The sequence below is a fragment of the Rosa chinensis genome, chromosome 1, assembly GCF_002994745.2.
Source record: "Rosa chinensis cultivar Old Blush chromosome 1, RchiOBHm-V2, whole genome shotgun sequence".
In the NCBI taxonomy this organism is placed as follows: domain Eukaryota; kingdom Viridiplantae; phylum Streptophyta; class Magnoliopsida; order Rosales; family Rosaceae; genus Rosa; species Rosa chinensis.
Window position 1 is genome coordinate 25,324,883 of NC_037088.1, and position 24,737 is coordinate 25,349,619.

The 24,737-nt window shown below is 39.7% G+C and overlaps 1 protein-coding gene across 3 annotated transcripts; it reads right to left on the reverse strand.

The window, feature by feature from the left end:
* Window positions 1–20,053: 20,053 nt before the first annotated feature.
* LOC112192441 (rust resistance kinase Lr10) lies at window positions 20,054–23,313 on the reverse strand. Of its 3 annotated transcripts, XM_024332196.2 has the most exons (6): window positions 22,851–23,313; window positions 22,371–22,664; window positions 22,255–22,287; window positions 22,015–22,044; window positions 21,885–21,914; window positions 20,066–21,383 (listed from the first exon to the last, which is right to left on the reverse strand). In XM_024332196.2, exons 1-6 carry the CDS (start codon window positions 23,176–23,178, stop codon window positions 20,272–20,274), a joined length of 1,827 nt encoding a protein of 608 aa, XP_024187964.1. In that variant the 5' UTR covers window positions 23,179–23,313; the 3' UTR covers window positions 20,066–20,271. The 3 variants fall into 3 exon arrangements, with proteins under 3 accessions (XP_024187971.1, XP_024187964.1, XP_024187957.1); XM_024332203.2 differs by lacking the exon at window positions 22,851–23,313 and having other exon boundaries at window positions 20,054–21,383; window positions 22,255–22,292; window positions 22,371–22,549; XM_024332189.2 differs by having other exon boundaries at window positions 20,067–21,383; window positions 22,371–23,313.
* Between the last annotated feature and the right edge of the window lie 1,424 nt (window positions 23,314–24,737).

A 24,737-nucleotide genomic window follows, 5' to 3' on the forward strand; every position in this document is an offset into this window, starting at 1 on the left:
TCAAAAGAGGACCTCCATACTTTAAGAGTTTGAGGATTTTTACTATTTTATATTAGTATATGACGTAATTCACCGTTGATCTTTTACATTCTTATGCAAGAATTGTGTCTACAAAAAATAAATCAAATCCATATCATTTGGTTATTGAAAATTGTGTAAACAAGTGGAGTCTGTTAGATTAAATTAAAATGAACATTTCGCTAAGAAAATGGTTAAACATTTTACTCTTTGACTAATTCTTTCATGGGATTCCTTTGTGTGTAGGTAATTAGAGAATGAGTGGTCTTGATTATTAAAATAAATGGTAAATATATAAACATGCTCATTTTTTGAGTTTAAAGAGGTCATCTCTTAATCTTCCCGTGTTGTGCTTTTTGCTTATTCCCATTTTGTATGAAGATGCAGCAGGATTTCAAGGTGAGTAAATCTCATTTTATTATTGGATTATACGATCTGAAGTTTCAATCGCATCAAACAAATTGTTTTTAGTTTTTGGTGACGGCAGTGTTTATCGAACATGGCCATTGAGGCAGCACCTGTTTGAGGACTTGTGATGGGATGCTTGGCGTGTTCGAGAGGTTGCGGTCTTTGAAGAACTGGTTCTGGATTTTGGTTTTGACGATGGTGATGGAGCCCATTATGACTGCAGGGTTGCCAGACGCAGTGTTGTTGACATGTTTGTCACCTATGTCACTCGTATTCCCCTATCGGAATTGGAATTAAGTTTATAGTGCCCTGAAATTGATGGAGGGGGCAGCATGAATGACAATAGTGGCATTGCCAGCGGCGGTAGGGCTGACAGCTTCTTTGAGTCAGCGTTGACTAGGGTTTTGCATGGATAGAGATTTTGGACTAATATTGTAGGATAATTTGAACCTGCCCATATAGCCGCTGAGGAGGATGAACTCTGGCAAAAATGCCGCAGGCGCGAAGCGTGGGTTGGGTTCTATGTCCTTGGTTATATATATATATATATATATATATATATATATATAGACACACACATATCCTATCCAGAGCGAGGCCTCGCTCAAAAATTAACGTGCGAGGTTGGAGTTTAAGGTCACTTTTCGGTCTCATATCTACATCTCAACCGTTCAGTTTTAGGTACTAATGTAGAAATCATCTCTGCAAAATTTCAGCCAAATTGATGATCCTTAAGGTATCTAACTCACTTAAACAAATGGAAGAACTGAACCTGCCCATCCTAAACTGTACTAGCTTTAAGGTAGTTATCAATGCCTTAACAATCATCAATTTGGCTGAAATTTTACAGAGATGATCTATACTAATGTACCTAAAAACTGAACTGTAGAGATGTGGATATGAGACCGAAAAGTGACCCTAAACTCCAACCTCACATGTTAATTTCAGAGTGAGGTATGTGTATATATATATATACCCATACAGATCCTATATATATATATATATACAGATCCTATCCAGAGCGGAGCTCCGCTTTGAAATTAATGTATGAAGTTCGAATTTTTGGTCTCTTTTCTGTCTCATATCCACATCTTGACCGTTCAGTTTTTAAGTACTACTGTATAGATCATCTATGCAAATTTTCAGCCAAATTGATGATCGTTAAGGTATATAACTCACTTAAATCAATGGACAGACTGAATCTATCAACCTGAACTGTACTAGATTTAAAGCAGTTATCAATGCCTTAACGATCATTAATTTGGCTGAAAATTTGCAGAAATGATTTATACAGTAGTGCCTAAAAACTGAACGGGCTTTGAAGCAGTTATCAATGCCTTAACGATCATCAATTTGGCTGAAAATTTGTAGAGATGATCTATACAGTAGTACCTAAAAACTGAAGATATGCATCGAAAAGTGATCTAAAACTCGAACTTCACACGTTAATTTCAAAGCGGGGCTCCGCTCTGGATATGATATATATATATTAAACAGGGACAAGCGTGGCTCGTGGCCCACCATCATACCGATACTATCCCAACTTAACCATCCGTTAGGTGTTGGGTTTTAATTACAAAAGGCCTCAGTACAATTGGGTGTGATCCACCCACTTATAAGTTATATTTTATTTGTCACTTTTCCAATGTCGGATCTTTCCTCTCCAACACGCCCCCTCACGCGCAACCTAACTCTAGGTCTGCACGTGAAATTAATTAACAATCCAATTCCCACATTGAAAATTGGGACACAAGTCTCATATTGAGACTTACGCCCCCTCACGCACAACCTAACTCTAGGTCTGCACGTGAAATTAATTAACAATCCAATTCCCACATTGAAAATTGGGACACAAGTCTCATATTGAGACTTGGCCAATATAACAATCCAAGGTCCACATTGGACACTTGGCAACAATCCAATCGAAATTTTCCGATGGCAATATAAGGAACCCAAATTCGGGCCCATAATAATTGGAGACACAATTGGAGAGGGATCCGCTTTGATACCATGTTAAACAGCGACAAGCGTTATATATATATATGTATATATATATATATTTTTGCCTTCATTCTTTTTTACGAAATGATGATGGGTCTACTTCTTTTTATTTATTTTTTATTGAGGAGATCGCAAAGAAAATAGAGGCTTAGTTGTTTCATTTTATTCCTCTACGGAGGTCTGAATTTCTTTGTTTTGGGTGTAATCCCAAAAGTGGGTGTGTCAGGGGTGTTTTGTGTAGTGTACTTTGTTTTCGGAGTGTGCTTGGTAGTGTACTCTATGTAATGACTCTTTATGACAACTGTTTAGGGGTGGGTCATTATTATACTGCTTACTCAATTACATGATGGATGACTTTTTAACTCAAAAAAACTAAACAATATATGCATAAGAGAGTATTCAGTGCACTGATGTGCATTTAGACAAACATAAATTGATGGCTAGATAACATTAAGTACTTTTTTTTTTTTGTTATTAATGTTCCAACGTACGAAACTCAATTACAAAGTATTTGGACGTTACTAATTAGAAATTAGAAATGACTGAAGCTGATCATATAAGGGTGGTACTAGCAAGTAGGTAGACTAGTACTAGAGTCAAGTTGAAATTTCTCTAGCTTTAGGTTGACAGAAAATTCGTGCATGAATCATTCAACTTAGTAGAGAAATGCTAAAAAAGATATGAGACATACAACACACACAGAAATATTGTATTCATAAAGTATCTCATCACCACAGAAAATGCCATAATTCTACTCCTCATAGCCCCTGGTTGAATTAAATTGTGGAATTTCCAAGCTGCTTGTCATCAATGGCTCTCCCTGGCCCTTGTCACACTATATTCCCATCTATCATTGCAGATTAATTACACCAACGTATAGAAAACTCCATGCCTTTTTTTAGTAAAGAATGCTAGTCCAATTCCACAACCCCCAAGGGTCCCGGCTGGCCTGTACGTAATTGACATCTCCATCAATGAGAACCCTACCATCTCAAGTCTAGTCTCTGCATTCTGTACAGCTGGAAATGATCATTCAACTAGCATATTGAAGGAAACAGAGAATAATACTCAAATTTCTGTATATCTACATTCTTTGTGTTTTAGAGAAACTGAATTTGAGAGGAATTTGCTGTGTATTCTCATTGATAATAGGGCCTCTTTATATAGACGATTATAATACATAGAATCTCAATCGTACGAGGAAAGTAATCGTACATTGAATAGGAATCTAGATCCTTCTAATTTAACCCTATTACCACTAGGTCAAGTAACCTAGAGTTTGGGCCAAACACAAATAGAGATATCCTTAAACACTCCCCCTTGTGTTGTCCAAACGTGGTGCTTCTCTCGTTTCCTCGTTAAAAACCTTGCCGAGTAACAAAAACCCAGTGGGACAAAAATAACCTCGGTCGAAGGGGAAAAAGAGCACAACACACCCTTCACGTTTCGAGCTGAACATGTAGACATCACCCCCTGATGTCTGCGTCTCCCCTTGATGACTACGATCATGGGAGTTCAGATAATTTCCGCAAGCCAATTCTTGCCACATGTTTCTCGAACGTGGATTTGGGCAATGACTTAGTAAACAAGTCTGCCTCATTGTCCTCAGATCGAACCTGGTTTACTTTGATCTTGAGGAGCTTCTGTTGTTGCTGATTGTAGAAGAATTTAGGCGATATATGCTTGGTGTTGTCGCCTTTGATGTAGCCTTGCTTCATTTGTTCAATGCAAGCAGCATTATCCTCATAAATGCTCGTTGGCTCATCTGTGGTAGACTTCAAACCACAATTACTTCGAATATGCGTAACTATGGATCGAAGCCATATACATTCACGAACTGCTTCGTGAAGAGCAATAATCTCTGCATGATTCGAAGAGGTGGCGACTAAGGTCTGCTTTGTAGACCTCCAAGATATCGCGGTCTTTCCCATGGTGTAAACATAACTAGTTTGGGAGCGACCTTTGTGTGGGTCAGAGAGGTACCCAGCATCAGCAAAACCTTCCAAAACACTTATATCGTTTTGGGATGGGGAGAGGGAACGCAGTCCACCATGTGTGGCGTCCCTGGCACTTGATGGGTCCGAATCCATCTTCTCTCTGTAGGGATAGAACAAGCCCATATCGATCGTACCACTTAGGTATCGAAAGATATCTTTAACACTAGTCCAATGGCGTCGTGTAGGCGCAGAGCTATATCTAGCTAGCAAGTTCACAGCGAATGAGATATCCGGTCTTGTGCATTGTGCTAAGTACAATAATGTGCCTATTGCACTTAGGTAGGGCACTTCTGCCTCTAGCACATCTTCATCGTCATCTTTTGGACGAAATTGATCTTTCTTTGGATCAAGACTACGGACGACCATTGGGGTGCTTAAAGGCTTAATCTTATCAGTGTTGAAACGCCTAAGCATCTTTTGGGTATAAGCTGATTGATGAATCAGGATACCATCTCTACGGTGCTCAAGTTCTAAACCGAGGCAAAACCGTGTTTTCCTAAGATCTTTCATCTCAAACTCGGATTTCAAGTGTTCAGCGGTTTCCCTTAACTCTTTAAGGGTGCCAATTATGTTCATGTCATCGACATAAACCGCTACTATTGCAAATCCGGAACTTGTCCCTTTTATGAACACACATGGGCATAGTTCATTGTTGACATATCCCTTTCCAATCAAGTAGTCACTTAGACGGTTATACCACATCCGTTCGGATTGTTTCAATCCATATAGTGAGCGTTTCAATCTAATTGCAAACGCGCTCCGTGGTTTAGAGCCACTTGATTTGGGTAACTGAATTCCGTCTGGAATCTTCATGTATATCTCTGTATCTAGATCCCCATATAGATACGCAGTAACCATAAGCTGCATGTTCAGTTTTTCGGAAACCACCAAACTGACAAGGTAGCGGAACGTTATGACGTCCATTAAGGGAGAATAGGTCTCCTCGTAGTCGATTCCAGGGCATTGTGAGAAACCTTGCACCACAAGGCGAGCTTTGTACCTTACAATCTCGTTTTTCTCATTACGCTTTCTAACGAATACCCATTTGTGACCAACTGGTTTGGTGTTGGGCGGTATTGGCACAACTGGTCCGAATACCTTTCTTTTCGCTAGAGAATCAAGTTCTGCCTGGATCGCATCTTTCCACTTTGGCCAATCGGCTCTACGTTGACATTCATCAACGGAGCGTGGTTCGATGTCATCGGTCTCAATAATCTCACGCGCCACTGAATACGCGAATACATCATCAATGATGATGGAGTTTCTTTCCCACGTCCCATGTACACTAGTGTAATTAACAGAGATCTCTACGTTCTCAGGGATAGGTTCTGACAATGAGGCGTCCCCCAATGATGTCTCTTGGACATAACCATAATCCGGAACATTGTAATGGGACGGATTTTGAGTATCGATGATCAAAGGATTTGTTTGTGCCTCGTTCGCTCTCTTTCTAGGGCGAGTATCCTTCGAACCAATCGGTCTACCGCGCTTTCTTGCTGGACCTGCGGCCATTGATGCCACATCATTGCCATGTTGGGCAATGGCACCATCTCCTGGTGTCACAGGAGAGGCGTGATGTCCAGTATTTGGGACATTGATCCTTGCAGGCACGTTTGCAGCAGGTATGTGTGATCTCGTCACTTTGGCAACATCAGAAAACGCATCAGGCAGAGTGTCTGCTACGTTCTGGAGCTCGATTATTGTTCGCACTTCAAGTTCGGACTGTGCGGTACGGGGATCGAGATGAGACATAGTGGGGACAGACCACGACAATTCCTGTCGTTCCTGTTGAACATATGTGTTCTTATCTCCCCCTAACGATGGGAAGACTGTCTCATCAAAGTGACAATCCGCAAATCTAGCGATAAAGAGATCGCCTGTCAAGGGTTCAAGGTAGTGGACTATCGCTGGAGATTCATATCCAACATAAATGCCCATTCGTCGTTGTGGACCCATCTTAGTACGCTGTGGCGGGGTAATAGGCACATAAATGGCACACCCAAAGATGCGTAAGTGCGAGATATTAGGCTCGTATCCAGTCACTAGCTGTAACGCAGAGTAAGATTGGGTGGCAGTGGGTCGTAGACAAATTAGCGTTGCTGCATGCAATATTGCATATCCCCAAGCAGAAACAGGGAGATTGGTGCGCATAACCAATGTCCGTGCTATCATCTGTAGTAGTTTGATAGCGGCTTCTGCGAGACCATTTTGGGTATGAACATGGGGAACTGGATGCTCTACATCAATCCCCAGTGACATGCAATAGTCATTGAATGTCTTCGATGTAAACTCCCCAGCATTATCAAGTCAAATTGACTTAATAGGATGGTCAGGGTAATGAGCCCGTAGACGGATAATTTGGGCGAGGAGTTTAGCATAAGCAGCATTTAGAGTGGACAGTAGCACGACATGTGACCAGCGTGTCGATGCATCAACCAATACCATAAAGTATTTAAAAGGTCCGCATGGTGATTGAATTGGTCCACAGATATCCCCTTGGATCCTCTGTAAGAACGAAATGAGTATTTTGGGATCATTTGCGTAGGACGGTCTCGGTCCTAATTTCCCGAAGGAACAGGCTTTGCAGAAAGAGCGAGGGGCCTTAGAAGCAACCAATGAGGATTTTGGTTGGGCCTGAGCGTCTGTAGCGCTATTCGAAGCAAAGTGTGTGACTACATCTCCCATTATGGCGTTAGAGCCATGGAACTTGGTGTGTGTGGCGTCATGGCCACTAGGAGGAACAACCATGGCGTTATGCTCATGGTTGGCGCCATTAATGGCGTCACCACATGGGACTTGGGCGGCCCTATGGCGCTCCAAGACGGCTGCAGCTCCAGATGCTGCAATTGTTGCGGTCTTGCTAAGTCCTGGAATCAATTTTCGATTCTTGCTTCTTCTCACTCTGAAGAATGGATGTCCGTGTGAAGTCTTTAGTATACGGAGCATCATATTACGACCAGGATGTCCTAGTCGGTCATGCCAAAGCTAATATGTGTCTGAATCCAAGAGATCTTCTCTTATGAAATTATTGGATTCAATAGGTCGAATTGTAGTGACATAAAGTCCACTAGATTGACACATAAGCTTCTCTAAGATGCGCTTTCTTCCGCAATCATTAGAGGTAATGCAAAGGAATTCTATTCCGTTCTCAATATGCGTTTCCGCATGGAATCCGTTGGCTCTAATATCTTTAAAGCTCAATAAGGTTCGATTCGCCTTAGGAGCGTAGAGAGCTTCAGTGACTTTAATCAAGGTGCCATTGGGCAAAAGGAATTGGGCCATTCCATGTCCTTGAACTAAACTTGATGGCCCAGCCATCGTAGTCACAGATGAATATGTAGGCAACATCTCCAAGAATAATTGCCTATGTCGTAGAATGGTGTGCGTAGTCGCACTATCCGCAAGACATTGAAGTTCATCCATTCCTAAAAGAAAAGCTTGTAATTAAAAAGGAGTCATAAAGAAAAGAACTCAACTTTTATTAATAAGCCAAACGGAATTACATCATCGTTTCTTTAACCAAAGGAAATCTAATCCAATAAACTAGTTAATGCAAAACAATGGTAGTCGTCTAACTCCTTTCGGTAATTCCAATGTAAATGTGACCAGGTGAGTAGAGAGATGTCGGTGGAGCGAGGCTCACTTAAGTACCACTGATCTCAAAACCTTCCTAGACATCACACTCACATTGCATGCGCCTACTTTGAAGAAAGACTAATAGCATTGGCATCTACTACAAAAATAATATGTCAATTGCCTACATCTCTTGGAAATAGAAAGACTTAATCAAAATCACCAGTTTCTGGGTCTTGATCCTTGTAGTCTTCCACCCTTAGATCGAGATCTCCATCTTGATCTTCTTGTTCCATGTAATGTGCCTCCCTTGCTTCACGATACATCTTGTATGCGTTTGCAACATTCTGGGATGCAGTACACTTCTTTGCCCAATGTCCACTTAATCCACATCTGAGACAAGCATCATTATGGTCAGATTCCCTTGATCGAGGCACTCTGGGGGCGTTTTGTAGACGATTATTGCCTTTGGTGGCGTTACCACCATAACCGGAGGCTTGGCCTCTCTCTCTCTTTATACGTTTACCTCCACGGTTCCGTGTACGCCTATCTTGGCGATTTCCTTCCTCTTTAGGGCTAGAATATGGACCAGAACGTCCAGAATTATCCCTACTCTTAGGGTTTCGCTCCTTGCGTCCTCCCTTGGGGGCGCGACTATAATTAGACTCCGGAATTGACTTGGTTCCCACGGGTCTAGAGTTATAGTTCTTCACAAGTATGTTGTCGTGCTTTTCAGCTACGTTCATGGCACCAATTAGCTCATGAAATCTTGTGATGCGTCTAGCATTGACATCAATCCGATAGTTTTTGGCTATCATCAATGCAGAGACGGGGAAGGTGGAGAGAGTCTTCTCGATCAACATCGTATCAGTGATGTTCTGCCCACAGAATTCCATCATAGACTTGATACGAAGTGCTTCTGAATTGTAGTCAAGTACAAACTTGAAATCACAGAAGCGGAGGCTATGCCATCTCACTTCTAAGTCTGGAAGCAGGGAATCACGGACGTTGCCAAAACGCTGCTCGAGTTCCACCCATAGTTTTCTTGGGTCTTCCTCATTGAGGTACTCATTTTGGAGCGCGTTATTCTTGTGCCTTGTCATGAGAATGATGGCTTTCGCTTCATTCGCCTCTCTCGTAGCTCTATTTGCTTCAAAAGCAGCAGCTTGTTGAGGAGTACGTACATCCTGACTTGGCTCTTGGATCGTACTTAGGATCCCATCAGCCTTAAGATGCTGGCGCACATCACGGACCCACTTGTGGTATCCTACGCCTGTTGTCTCTAGTGGAGTGAAGCTCAACTTGTTCAGGTTATTCATCCTGAAAAACAACAAGAAAATAGGGTTAGTTTCGGAGTGAAGAAGGCTACCACGAAAAAACTATATAATTTCTGAGCGTAGTCGCTTCCAAGAAATTAGGAATTTTTCTGAGCGTAGTCGCTTCCAAAAAATCCGATTCCAAGAGGGGTTTTGGATTAGATCGAAACGACGATGTATGTGGTCGATCGTTTTCTTCTCAACAAACTCTAAGTTTGGAGGTCTCTACAAGCTCCAAGCTTGGAGTGAGCACGAACCCCCACAGTTCGGCTATTGGTCTCCCCTATGAAGAAGAAAGGGGGGTAGAAGAAGGGATGTTGGAAGTCCCCGAGAAAAGAAGAAGAAATAAAAAAAACTTCAAAAACGGGAACTTTTAGAAAAGTTTACCTTGAAAAATAGCCAGAAATCTTGACCGAAAAAGTCGTTGAAGATGGCCGGAAACTGGTGGTCGGAGGTCGCCGAAAAAGTGGCCGGAAACTGGTGGCCGGAGCTAGGCAGGGTTGCTGCAGGGGCTGTGCAGGAGGTGTGCGGAGGCTGTGCAGGGCTGGCAGGCAGATGCTCGGCAGGTGCTAGGCAGTTGTCGGTAGATGCAGGCACAAGGGTGCGCAGGTCTCGGCAGGTGCTCGGCAGGTGCCGGCGGGGGCTATGCGGAGCTTTCGGCAGATGTCGACAAGGGCAGGCACAGGGGTGCGCAGGGTTCGGCAAGTGTCTCGGCAGGTCTCGGCAGGAGGCTTGTAGGGGCTGTCGGCAGGTCTCGACAGATGCAGGCACAAGGCTCGGCAGATCTCGGCAGCTGCTCTGCAGGGCTCGCAGGGGCAGGCACAGGGTAGGGGCCGGTTCGATTTTTCCGACGACCGGTTCAGGGGTTTTCCGGCCGGTTCCGGTGGTTCCGCCGCCGGTTCTGGGCTCCTTGGGAGTAGGTCTTCGATATGTGGGGCGGTGGTTGCAGGATTTTGGAGGTTACGAAATTAGGGTTTTCAGGGTTAGAGCTTCGTGCTGATAACGTGTTTTAGAGAAACTGAATTTGAGAGGAATTTGCTGTGTATTCTCATTGATAATAGGGCCTCTTTATATAGAGGATTACAATACATAGAATCTCAATCGTACAAGGAAAGTAATCGTACATTGAATAGGAATCTAGATCCTTCTAATTTAACCTTATTACCACTAGGTCAAGTAACCTAGAATTTGGGCCAAACACAAATAGAGATATCCTTAAACACTTTGAAGTTTATTTATCATTTTTTGACGTTAAATTAGTGAGGGTGGAGAGTGGGGCATGATTGATGCAAGAGTCGTCTATTTGAGAAGAAATAGCCCGGAAATTTGTACCCAAGTCTTCACATGGAAGTGGGATCATGGGAGAGACTTGGTTTTAAGTCTTTGATCGAAACTTGAAAGTATTAAAAGTGGGAATGCGCTCATTGATGCGACTGTATTACTGTACAAGTCAACATATATAGACTTCAACACAACCACGGAAGTTGGAGTACTTCTCGGAATAATTCTTGAAGTTGAATTACTATTTGGAGGGAATATTCTTATATGCACGGGCAGTGTAAGTGAATTAACAAATCTAGCAGATATCTGACATTCATATTTATGAGAAGCTTGTTTTTTAATAATCAAAAAATATATTTGATGTTTTCTAGCCGTCAATTTCTATTGATGCAAGTGCACGTCGGTGCACTGAATACTCTCTCTTAAAAAAGAGTACAGCTCGTGTCCTAAGTTTTAGGGTCTAGGTCGGTCAACTAGCTTCTTGTTTTCTTTTGTTGTGTGCTTAGATCTTGGATGAATGTTTGGTCAAATACAGGGCACACTGAAAGAGATATTTAATCCATGCATATAGGTTAATTAAACTCTACTTAATTATTAAGGAGACACCGGCCTATTATGTCACTAACTAAACCAAATTGTCAAAGATATCTGAAGCTGAAAAATATATTCCAACACTTTTTAGCATAAATATATCAATATTATTGATGAATACTAGGAGCCAAATGATACAGAAGACTAAACTTCTCTATTCTCTCTCGTTAGAAGAAATCTTGAGGCTAACTTTTTCCGATTCCGTGAGATCATCCCTGGCCTCGCCTACATTTTACGATCTGCTACAGGACGGGTTATTGATGGGTAGGGTGGTTCAGCGGTTGATACTAATGGTCAGCGCGCTTCACTGGGGGGCTTCTAAGACCTACATGGGACGCTTCATCGTGGCAGCCATGGCTTCATAGTGGCGCAGTTTTGTTGTAGCGTAGTTCATGGAGACATGGGTCGTGCTTGCGTAGTCAGGCGGAACTGCTGGAGCATTACGTGTGTCTAGTGGGTGAAAGAGACAAAGCTTGGAGTTGGGTCAAGCCAGTCTTGCTGGGCCTTGAGTTGGGCATCTTCTCTTTGGGGTGCCCTTTGGGGCTTGGTAATTTGCGCTGGGGTGCTTTCCATAGGCCTATAATATGTTTTTAATTTAGTCTAATTTCAACAATTTTCTTTTTTTAGAAATCTATGTGCTTTTTGTGAACTTATGTGTCTCTATATCTCTGGAGTAGTACCAAAAGAGGATTCACGCTATTTTTTGATGTATTTGATGTCTAATGAGTGGAATTATTTAATTTATTTTTTGTGTGTGTGTTTGGGGGGTGGGGAAGGCCAGATCATAAAGCAAATAAAAAGAACTTTATGAGATTATAACAGGAGTCTCAACTACAAACATGTATTCTAACAAGCACCAACTAGCAAAAAGCACATGAATGACTACTCTATTTGCTTTACAGACGTGGTAGAATAAAACATCATTACAGTTTTTTCCACTATGTTGTCGCCAGAATATAAACTCAGTGAGACTAAGTTAAAGGAATTCAACATCATAACTCCAAATAGTTCTTGTTTACACGAAAACTTGGATCGAGCAAGCCAAGCCTACAACAGTAGCATTTTCTTTAATTAAAAGGTTTTTTTTTCTTTTCACTAAATTTGATTCAATTAATTAGTGATTACAATCACATAGAATGGCATCCCTACTACAATCGGGAGCAACAACAAACCAATCTTGACTCTCATTCGAGTGCAAAGCATGATTAGCCAATACATGGGCTATTTTATTAGCCTCACGAGATACATGAACTACTTTAAAGTCTAAATGCCTGCTCATAATGTCTCTCACTTCTGCAATAAAAATACCCAGGCTGGACCATTGCTTGCACTAGCACTAAGCTATCAACCTCATAAATAAATTGTTCAAACCACAAAGTTTCATCTAGCTTCATACCCTCAGACAAGGCATTCAACTCTGCATGGAAAGGAGATGTTACCTGGGCAAAAGGTCAAACTACTACTGCGCTAAAGTGGCCACTTTCATCCGGTATGATCACCCCACTGCCTCCTCAAGGTGTTGATGCGGCTGAAATAGCCTCATAATTTAACCCTGCAAAATGTAGTTATCAGTATAGGATAAGCAGGGACCGTTCAGTCCTGGGATTGTAGGGTACACCTACACAAAAATGTCAGTTAACAAATAAAAGAATAAAGTGGGGGGTTTTGGAATTTGGTTCCTAATCTACTTAAAATAAAAACAAAACAAATACAACTATCTACAATGATCGACTTCTTCACACTCAAATCAGTATTTTCAAACCATATCAACATGCAACGAGTTGTTTCAATCTATACAACCTAAAATCGTGCCAACACTAAATATCAGAAATGAATTCGAAGTACAAGTCTGAAGAGATCGAGTACCACCTTAATTCTTCTTTTTAATCTCCTAAGTTAGGAAAAGTCCATAACTTAAAATATTTCATATAAAACATTATGTTAATACTGAAGAGTATCCGTCAACATTAAATATGAATCATTAAGTGCAATTAGAATTCTGAATTCAAACATGTATGCATCCATAAGAAGTTACAAACGCATAAACATGTAGCATATAATCTCGACCATTGTACATAGCCTTTACCACTTCAATTTATGCCCTAAAACGATTAGGTGAATTGGAACACAAATTTGGCTTTATTAACCTACAGATTAACATCATTATTCAACCAAAATCATATGTTTAAAGATATGAAAAGATGGCACGAAATCAGATTGTAAGGATATCATAAACAACTCAAGAACATAAAGAAATGAATCTGAAAACTACTAACATAAACTCATTCTTAACAAAAATCCAATTCCAATAACAAAGTTCATAAACGAAATCTGAAATTCAATACTAAAGAGTACAAAAACAGAAATAAGGGCCATGAATTATACTTTTTGATCTTCAAGGAAGCTTGGAGAACATCAAGAGAACATAGGGCTAGGCCTTCAAGAACACGAACAGCCTTGGAGAAGTCCTAAAGCTCTTCACAGCAAGAGGCTTTTTCTTATGAATTTTGGAGAGTATTTTGGTGAGAAGAGAGCTAGGCTAATGAACTGAATTTTGCGTGAAGAAGTGATGATTTTGGAGTCAAGAATTGTTGCTATTTATAGTGGAATCCTCATTTCTTGTGATGCAATAATAGTCATTCATCTACAGGTGGTTTCTCCTTGATTTTCCTTGATTTTCTCCTGACAAAGTTTTGAATTTTCTGATCTTTTTTCCCCTTAATGAATCTTGGATATCTCTGGAGTTAATCATGCAATGCTCCTTCTCTCTCCCTTAAATAGTGACCAGATACATCCCTTATTCGTCTCCTTTGAATTGCACTAATTTCTTCTTCCAAGGGTGTGCACACAATGAACTCCTATAATCAAGAAAAATCAAAATTTAATTAGAGTTATAATCAATAGAAAATAAGATAATTATGATATATATTGAATAAAAACTCCCCTTTTATCTCCCCTTGAATTCGTCCTTATTTTTGTGCTTCATCTGATCCTTCAAGTTTCCTTGATTTCATCACTCAAGAGTTCTTAATGTGATGGATTCCTAAATTCCCTCTTTAAAACAAGAAAATTAGAAATAGGAAAGTACAAAGGAAGAAAGTTCCCTAAAACAAAATAGGAAATATTTCCTAAAATGAAAGAGGAAAGTTTCTAAAATGACTTATCCTTCATTTACGCTCATTTCTGCTCTTTTTCACCTCTTTTCTCCATTTCCAATCTTGAAGTACCTAAAAACAGAAACTATGTTATAATTAGTAATTTTAAGAGAATAACTTAGCTAAATGAGGAAAAATACATATTAAAAAACGTCACACTTTGCACTCCTATCAGGTGTTCTAGCCACAAATGCACCATCGAAGTTACATTTTCACCAACCAGTTGCAGGTTTTGCCCAAGTTTGCTGCCAGGGTCTGGTGCCTCTATAGCTCACATCATTTGCTTTAGAAAACTCTTGGAGCCATCCCAAACTAAGCATAGAAGCCTCACTTGGTCTCTGCTTTGTATTATCCCACAACTGACTGTTCCTATTCTTCCAAATGGACCACACAATTACAAGAACTTTACCAAAAGCTTCCTTAGGTAGACAATTCGCCAAGTGCAGTAACCACTCTTTGAAATTCATATTAGCAAGCAGATGAATATCCATAGATGCAGCATGCCATGTTTCCTGAGCATACGGGCATTGGAAAAATAGATGCAATTCCAACTGATGATTGCACAGCAAGTGTCCCATATCACCCATGTAACCTTTGTGTTGCAAATTATCTCAAATAGGTAAAATAGTTGCACAACTTCTCCATGCGTGCATTGCCACCTTTCCTGAAACCTTAGCTCCTCATATAGCTTTCCATAATTTAACAAAAGGATCCACAGGAGTAGGAGGAGCGAGGACGGCTCCCAAAGCAATATCTTTAGCAACAAAATAAGCACTATTTGTAGTGAACATACATTTTTTATGAAAATGCCACACCAATCTATCCATAATAGCTCTTCTACTCAATGGGATAGACAAGATGAGATCAATATCTGCTGGAGAGAAAAATAAACTCGACTTTTGCACATCCGAACCATGGTTTACAGGATCAATCAACTCCAAGACAAATTGAGGAGCACCCACCCTAGGAGGGGACGACAGACATTCTAAAAATATATCTGGTAGCCATTGTGTTGCCATATATCAACCTGTTCCCCATAACAAATCCTCCATCGCAGACCTTGATGCAACTGTTCCCTAGCTGAAAGAATACTACGCCAAGAAAATGATGGAATTGTCCCTAGCTCAGCAGAAAAGAAATTCCCAGTAGGAAAATATATCGCCTTATACAGACTTGCAATCAGAGAGTTAAGATTTTGTACTAACCGCCATCCTTGCTTGGCCAGCATAGCCAAATTAAACCAATGAAGGTTTTTAAACCCCATTCCACCTTCATGCTTAGGAACCCATAGAATCTCCCACGATCTCCAATGGATTTTATTTTGTTTCATCAGTATCTCCCTACCAGAAGCCAACACACAACTGATGCTGATCATCACATAAACCAATGAGAAATAGATAATTGCTCATAACATAGTTAGGAAATGATTGAGCTACAGCTTTTTAATTAGAATCTTCTTCTTAGCACCACTCAGAAGCTTTGTTCGCCAACTTACTAATTTCTCAGTAAGCTTTTCTTTTATGTAACTAAAATCTTATGTTTTCTTCCTTCCCACATGTGTAGGCAGCCCCAAATATCAATCATGTTTGTTTACTTGCTGCACCCCCAAAATACTTGCCAGATAGAGTTGCCTATCCAATGCCATATGTTTGCAAAAACAGCACTGCTTTTCTGAAGATTCACCTGTTGTCCAGAAGCAATCTTATATGTATATAAAATATTACGATACTGTTGACACTCTTCTTCAGTGACTGTACCAAATAAGAAACTATCATCAGTGAATAACAAATGATGTAAAGTTGGGGCAGTGGGAGTGATGGTCATACCTTTGATCCACTGATTATGAACAAAATGATGAATAAGAGAATATAGGCCCTCAGCACATAATATGAACAAATATGGAGTCAAAGTGTCCCTGTGTCAAATGCCTCGTTTAGCCTAAACAAGGCCACAAACTTCCCCATTTACTAGAAATGAATAACATGTAGTCAAACTTGTCATAATCAATGCCACCCATTCAAATGCAAAACCCAATCGAAGAAGCATACACTTGACAAATCCCCACTCCAATCGATCATAAGCCTTACTAATGTCCAATTTGAGAGAAAATGATCATCCTTCTCACGCCTATTAGTATGGAGAAAATGCGCTACCTCCGTAGCCGCCAATGTATTATCTGAAATTAATCTGGCAGGTACAAATGCACTTTGCAGTGGGGAGATCACAGAATCCAAAATCTGTTTCAACCTATTAGCCAAAACTTTAGAAGATATATGATACAATACATTACATAGTGCAATTAGACATAGCTCCGTCATGTCTTTGGGCTTAGCAACTTTACGGATGAGAGTTACATGAGTATAATTTATCTCAGCAGGTAATACACCAGAGGACATGAATGATTTAACTGTAGTACATACCTTAGGCCCAACAACATGCCAATATTTCTAAAATAAAAGTGTGACATTCCATTCGGGCTAGGAGCCTTGGATGATTGCATTTGAAAAAGGGCATTTTTTACCTCAGAATCCGAATATGGAGATAAGAGTTCCAAATACATAGCTGGTGTTACCCGAGACTAAACAATATTCAATATAATATTCAAAGCTACATCATGTACCCCTTCACCAGAGAATAGGGAGTTGTAATAAGAATTAAAAATCCTCTCAATGTCCTTGATATCTGTAACCCAAACACCCTTAGAGTTATTCAAACCTTTAATGGTATTATGATGTCCTATTTGATGCATGACGATGGAAATTTGCCATGTTTCTGTCCCCAGCCTTCAACCATAACGCTTTGGATCTTTGCACCCAGATAGTTTCTTCTTTCGTAAGCAATGCCTGAACCTTGGCGTTTAAACTCTGCTTCTCTGAATTATCTGCCGGTTCAAAATGAGCCGCTAACAGTTCATCCAATCTACTCCAAACAACCCGCATCTCTCCTTGCTTGAACATGAATGTTGATTTTTGCTATGAATTCAAAGCCACACTAGTATTTTTAATCTTCTCGGTGGCCTTGGTAATAAGATCACCTGAAACCTGGGTTGCCCAGTTCGTCTGCACAATCTTCTTACATTCAGGCTGCAGTTCCCAGAACTGTTCGAACCTAAATAAACAAAATAAACATCTTCTCTTCCTTTGCACAGAAGGAGCAGTACACACCCCCACTAGTAATGGACTCTGATTTGAGGTGCTTGGTTGTTGATGATTCGTAGACGATTAAGAAACAACGATCGGAGTTCAACATTCCAAAGACTTCTATCTAATCGCTCCTTAGTTTGATAATCAGCCCACGTAAATGGACTCTCAATAAATCCCATATCCAGCAAATTGCAGTCCACCATTACTTCTCAGAAAGCTTGCATTTGTGCAATCTGGCGAACCCTGCCACCTGACTTCTCCGCCTGCACTAAGATCTCATTAAAGTCTCCTACGAGCAACCATGGTAGAGAGGAGCCACCTACCAACTGTCGTAAAAGAACTTTAGGAGATAATAACAGGACCTCAACTACAAAAATGTATTCTAACAAACACCAACGACCAAAAAGTGCATGATTGGCTACTCTATTCGCTTTACAAATGTGGTAACATACTATTATGAAGAAGCATCGTTATAGCTTTTCCACAATGTTGTCACCAAAATATAAACCCGGTGAGATTAAGTTGAAGGAATTAGACATCAGAACTCCAAATAGTTCTTGTGTAAACGAAACCTTGGATCGAGCAAGCGAGCCTACAACAGTCGCATTTTCTTTAATTAAAAGGTATTTGATTCTATGCATATCACTTACATATAAATATTATTGGGAAAATGATCATTTACCCAATTTCAGCTTAAAAATTGCCCACTTGCTCCACCAATTATTTTTTAACCTCATTTACCCAAAACACTCTAAGGGATTATTTCCCTAATACCCAATTAATTCTTTTTTATTCTTTTTTTGGGACTTTTTTTCCCTCTCCTTCTTTTTGACTTAGAGGGAGAAGTCATCCTCCACCTTGCAAGCCTCCGGTGACCAGTGGCAGGGTGCCGACTCCGGTGATCGGAATCCGGCGACCGATGACTCGAATCCTGCTACTGGACTGGTGTCCGGATTCCGGCGTTTGAATTTATTGCCCCCTAATAATACCTAGTAACCATATTATTTCCCCCCAGTAATCATATTATTGTCCCGCAATACTCATATTATTGCCTCCCAATAATCATATTATTGCCTCCCAAATTCATATTATTTCCGTCCAGTGAATTGTATAAACTCCCAAAACCAAAATGAATACACTACAGGGCACAATTGATCATATTATTGCCCCCCAGTAATCATATTATTTCCCCTCAATACTCATATAATTGCCTCCTAATAATCCTATTATTGCCTCAATAATCATATTATTACCCTCCAATAATCATATTATTGCTCTCCATCAAGAAAAACAGACCGGCCACAGCTTGCAAGACCGTAATCTTTAATTCTCAAGAAAAATTCATCCATGGTCGGCGCCACCACAAGCTTAATCGACAGATTCTCTACCGAAAGCATGATTTTATCCCTCTAGGCCCAGATGGCCACCCATGCCCAACTTCATCTCTACACCAGTTTCATGCACACCAATCCCATAACTTTCACCAAGCCCAAAGGCTCTTGTGCCCACTCAGTCCGTCCTCCCCTATTCTCACCTTCTCAAACTCAGAATCAAACCGAAACAACGAATATAGAGCTGCCGCCAGAACTCGTGCCCTATCACAGCTCCTCACCCTCCTATCAGTGTTCTTCAGGGCCGTCGCCGATGATGATTCCCAGTCAGCCTATGACGTCATCTAAAAGTGTCACCGACTACGAGCTAGACCAGAGCAACGATAATTGGCCACAACTTCTCTCTTTAAGGCTCCTCGAGGTTGATGGCGACGGCCATTGAGGCAGCACACCGCCTATCAGGGAGAGAGAGAGAGAGAGAGAGAGAGAGAGAGAGAGAGAGAGAGAGAGAGAGAGAGTCTGAGAGGAAAGAGATGGATGAGTTTCAATTTAATTAATAGGGGCTAAAATGTCAATAGATGTTAGATTGGGTAAATGGGGTTAAAAAACTCTTAGTAGAGCAAGTGAGCAATTTTAAAGCTGAAATTGAGTAAATGATCACGGCCCCTATTATTTTCTCTTGTTAGAGTATCATGGTTGATTAGTTTCATATGTTGTTCCGTTGTTGGATTAATTAGTGTTCTTCTCCATGCTACTTGTTTGAGGAAATGTATAATCGAATTCTCACTAAGACAAAAAATGGCCGAAGCCCACATACCATTATATATTTCTTATCAGTCTCGTGCGGTAACCATTTTTGTACGGTATTTATAAGTGCCAAGACTAAGGTCAATCGAAATAAACAGTATACACTATCATTTAAGAACCAACTACTAATGGTCTCTAGGCGACTAGGCTACTACTTCATAAGAGGTTAGTAGGGTGGTTTTATTTCTTGTGTTTAGGCTCAATAAAATGTGTTAACAGTGAAGGTAGCCTGTCCTTTGTCTGGTAGCTTATACCATTTATGAGTTTGGTGTAAGACAGTTTTGGATGTATGAGCCTTCTGGCCCTTGATATCTCTTTTTCTAAAAAAAAACTAGTTAGGCACGTACCGTAAATTGATTCAATACGAAAGTAATAGTAAAATGAAAGTTGCAAGGCACAAAAACAATGAGGCAGCAAAGTTACGGAAAAATCATTATTTGAAGTTCATCATTAGATCAGACCAAAAACAAAAAAAAAAACAAAGAAGTTCATCATTAGCATTTCATTTTTTTTTTTTTGTTAGTTCAGTAATCTGTATTTCTAGGAAATATCAATAGTTTCTAGCTTGATTTAAGGAAAATATTAAAAATAGGAAGACAAAAATAAAAATTGAAATATCAATAGTTGAATTCTTGGAATGTAGCTGATCATCACCTTGCCGATAAACTACATGTTAGCTCCACATCTGAACTTGTTGGAATCAAATTGCCTACAGTCATTGGTTCTGGGCATAGAGATGGCTTTAGAGGCATTTGTAGGCATTCAACATCTCCTTCTAGCATCGCTATGGCTCTCTTCATGGAAGGTCGATCACTTGGTTTCATTTGAATGCACCACAATGCAGTTATAATCATCTTTTTTATAATTTGCTTTTCCTCTGTTGTAGCATCTCCAATCTCGAAGTCTTTCCCCTCATTATATTGATCGTACACCCATGAGGGGAAGTAAATTTGGCTTGAATTCTCCACTAATGCATTTACATTTTTCCTTTTACTTGCCATTTCCATTAACAACATTCCAAAACTGTAGACATCAGCTTTGTATGAAACACCACCAATGTTTTTATAGAACAACTCAGGAGCAATATATCCCATTGTGCCCCTTGCTGCCATTGAAGATACCATGCTATTATCCCTTGGATATAATTTTGCTAGCCCAAAGTCAGAAATCTTCGGGATAAAATTCTCATCAAGTAAAATATTGTGAGGCTTGATATCAAAATGTAGTATTTGCACTTCACAACCTCGATGCAAATATTCAATACCGTGAGCCACTCCAACTGCAATCTCATACATTTTCTTACAACTTAAAGTGTTGAATCCTTCTTTAGAGTAAATGCATTTATCAAGAGACCCATTTGACATGAAATCATATACTAAAGCACGCTTTGAACCCTCAACACAGTAACCAACAAGCTGCACCACATTAATATGGTGAATCCTTCCAATAGTAGCTACTTCACTCATAAAATCTTCCCCATTAGCATTAGGCTTTCCTAACAACTTAATGGCTCCTAATCGGCCACTCCGTAATTTTGCTTTAAATACAGACCCATAACCTCCTTCCCCCAACTTATCCTTGAATCCATTAGACATTTTCTTAATGTTGGAGTAAGTGTACCTTATAGGCATGAAATTGTCACTATGTAGAAAATCTTCTATAGAGTTGTTGGTAGATGAATGTCTTCTTCGCCACTTGTAGATTAAAAGTGCAATCACAAATGGAGCTCCAAGTATAAATTTGACCGTAAAAACTACTGGCACTGCAAAACAGCATTGCCAAAATATCATGAGAATACTGTTGAGAATATATGTCATCTCACATGGGAAAAATGGGACATTGCCTATAGGTTTATAAGAGTTTGGGCCACTCCATCCATTGCCAATTGGTTTTGGATGTGAACCCCAGATTACTTTATCACGGTATCAGAGAGGGTTATCCACGTGTGCATGCCTAACGGCCACACGGGCTCCACGTCACCTAAAGTTGTCCACGTGTATGGTTTGAAAATTCGCCACACATGCGGGGGCATGTTGAGAATATATGTCATCCCACATGGAAAAAAATGGGATCTTGCCTATAGGGTTTGGGCCACTCCATTCATTGCCAATTGGTTTTAGATGTGAATCTCAGATTATTTTATCTCGTTTAATCAGATTTTGTATCTACTTCATTTATTTTTTATCTCTTTTTCTTTTGTTTTGTTTTTCATGTCCTTTATCTCATGTAAATTATGCTATACATATTAAAAATAAACTCTTACCGATGGAAATCATCTCCAGTAAAAATCGATCTACAAGGAATATAACAACAGCAAACAAAATGAGACTTCAGTATGTATAAGTCTAAAAATTGAAAAAAGAAAACTTGAGATAAGCAACACAAGTTGTTACCAAAGTGATAGAGTGGTAGTACGATATAATCTGCAAAAAAAAGTAGAGCAAAAATGAATAAAATAAAACGCTGGACTCTGGATTAGTATGAAGAAAATCTAAATTAAGAGAGCAAAATCTGCAAGCTCAAATGCAAGCTACTTCACTTATGGTTTGCGATGACAATTAATTTGGCATAAAAAAAAAAATATAGAGAGAGAGAGACAGAGAGGTGTTTGGACTTTGGGGAAAGATCCTTACAGTAAATGAACTCCCACAGAAGTTGAAAGAAACCTGCACTGACAAAGGAACATCAAAATTATTACTTGAAGTTAGTTTCTGATATATTGAGTTCAGAAATGGAGGGGCGTATGTACCTGTGATGCTGTGTGGAAAACATCGACCAGGAGCTGAGCTCCATTGCCCCTGCCTCCGGCAATCAACAAAGATATAAGTCATCTCATAAGTAAGCTGAAAGCCATACACCAGTTCTTTGTGTATTTCTTTATAGGACACATTTCTCTTCGTTCTGGCGAAAGTAGTGATCATAGTGGTCGAATCTATACTGCACCCATCTTCCAAATCCGATGTGGTCGTAATGCCTACCTTGACATAACCATATGCTTCGGATTTGATACATGAAGCAGTATCCACATACAGAGAAGAATGCACTGGATTTTGACACTTCAAGAAAGTTAGAGGTGTACTTACTGGCCCGTATGTAAATGACAAAGAACTGAAATTAGATTGGGCCAAAGGAAAACGAGGAAGGGAAGCACAGTTGTTCTTCTCAAGGCCAGGATCTACCACTCGGATAGTGGAATTACGGTAGTTGATTTCCTTCACGTAGTACTCACCAGAATATAGGTGCAGAATTGTGACATTGTTGTTACATTCCAAAGTGTAGCTTGAGTCGCCACAATGCTTTGGATCATGTTCTAGCCGAAAAGGGTAGCTTATGTTGTCGATGTGGCCGCAGGAAGAAGGGACGCACTTCTGGTTATCTCTACCCCTAGCTTTAGGAACAAATACGCCCAGAAAACTTCTTGTATGGATATTGCCGGAGGAAGAAGTAGTAGACTTACTACCCTCATCCTTAGCATTACAGGAATGGCCAGATAATAAGGCAATAACAAGAAATAAGGCTGCAATTGAAACCCATGCGACAAGGTTGATTTTTCCCATGGAGAGAGATCGATCACAAACCAAGGTTTCACCGCAAAATTATTGGCTCTAAATAGTTCTGTATACTGGAAGAGTAGTTGTGGACAGAAATTAACATCATCACAATGATATTGAGATGCCAAATAATTAGAAACAGCCTGGAAATTATATAACTCTATCCATGTTAATAGGCCTTCCTGAATGGGACCAGATAATGTTTTTGGTCGAACTGTCTTTTTGGAAGCACGAAAACTTTAATAAATGGGAAAGAAAAAAAAAAACAAAAAAGGTCTCAGGCATTCATTTAGTCTTGCTTACCAATGGGACCAGTTTACATTCAATTTGACTCGTGCCTGCGCACCTATGTGGTACCGTTCGGTTTAGAAAATTCGTATTAAAAAAATATATATATGTGGCTAATATCACCCCACTATTTTTTTTTCACTCTATTTTTAATTTTTAATATCAAGATTTTCAATATTACCCTTAATAAAGAAATTTAAAAAAAAAAACTAATAACAGGAAGAACAAAAAATAATTTTAAGTAAATAAACCAGATAATATAAACCCAGTACAGATGGTATACCAATCCATATTTACAGCATTGCTCAAATATCTTGGTCTCTTTGTTTCTATCTCTTCCTTTCTCTCTCTCTCTCTCTTTCCACTCTTTCTTCTAATATTATTAGTCTGTTCATCATAGAGCACATTCATTTTGTTAACCTGGGTTGGAGTTAATCAAGATGCACAAAAGGCTTTGAACTGATAAAAAATAAAATCAAAGTGAACTGAGATTGAAAGACAAGGAGAGAAAATTCACGAGTGGAAAGGAATTCCATCAAATTAAAAGCTCATTGAACATCGGATCGATGGAGCCATGGAGCTAAGGAAAAAAATTACAAGTAGAGTGCGATGGCAGGTGAGTTCTATGTTAAAGTGGAGGCAGCTAGTAATCTGGGCGGCACAACGGGAGGTGCACTGGACTAGAACACTGCAAAGTGCAAACACTCTTAAATTTTATTTTTTGTTTTTATTTTATAAAATTTCTTAATCACAAGGTTAGAATTGGAATATTTATTTATGTAGGATGAAAAAAGTAGATCGTAGAATGGTAATAGCCACACCAAAAAAAAAAAAAAACAGAAAGAGAGAAAAATCAGATAGTATTTAAAGAAAAACAAATTATGTGTCTTCGTTAAAATAACTAACGAAGATGGAATTAAGGAATTACGATTATAGCTCAATCAACATTTACTATCATATTGTAATTGATGTTTCCATTGTAATTATCTCTCTATATAAAGAGACTATGAAATGAAATGAGTAGACTAATTCACATTTACTTTTACACGTTATCAGCCAATAGCCAAGAAAAAAGTCCTAGCTTCAAAAAAAAAAAAACAAAGGAAAAAAAAAACCAAAACCCTAGAAGAAAAATAACTTTTTCTTCTTTCCGCCGCCACCCTAAACAAAAAAAACACAATAGAAGCAGGCCTTGCAGCCCAAAAAAAAATTAAAAAAAAAAAAAACAAGCCTCGTGGTCCACTGCTGAAAAGAGAGAGGAAGCGGCCCAGTTTTTC

Bases quoted from the DNA above. Each gene is read 5' to 3' on its own strand.
- LOC112192441 (XM_024332189.2), bottom strand. From the start codon at position 23,178: ATGGGAAAAATCAACCTTGTCGCATGGGTTTCAATTGCAGCCTTATTT. The intron at 21,915-22,014 runs GTAACAACTTGT...TATTCCTTGTAG, and splicing joins ACTACCACTCTATCACTTTG to ATCGATTTTTACTGGAGATG. The intron at 21,384-21,884 runs GTAAGAGTTTAT...GCTGTTTTGCAG, and splicing joins ACTGGAGATGATTTCCATCG to TGCCAGTAGTTTTTACGGTC.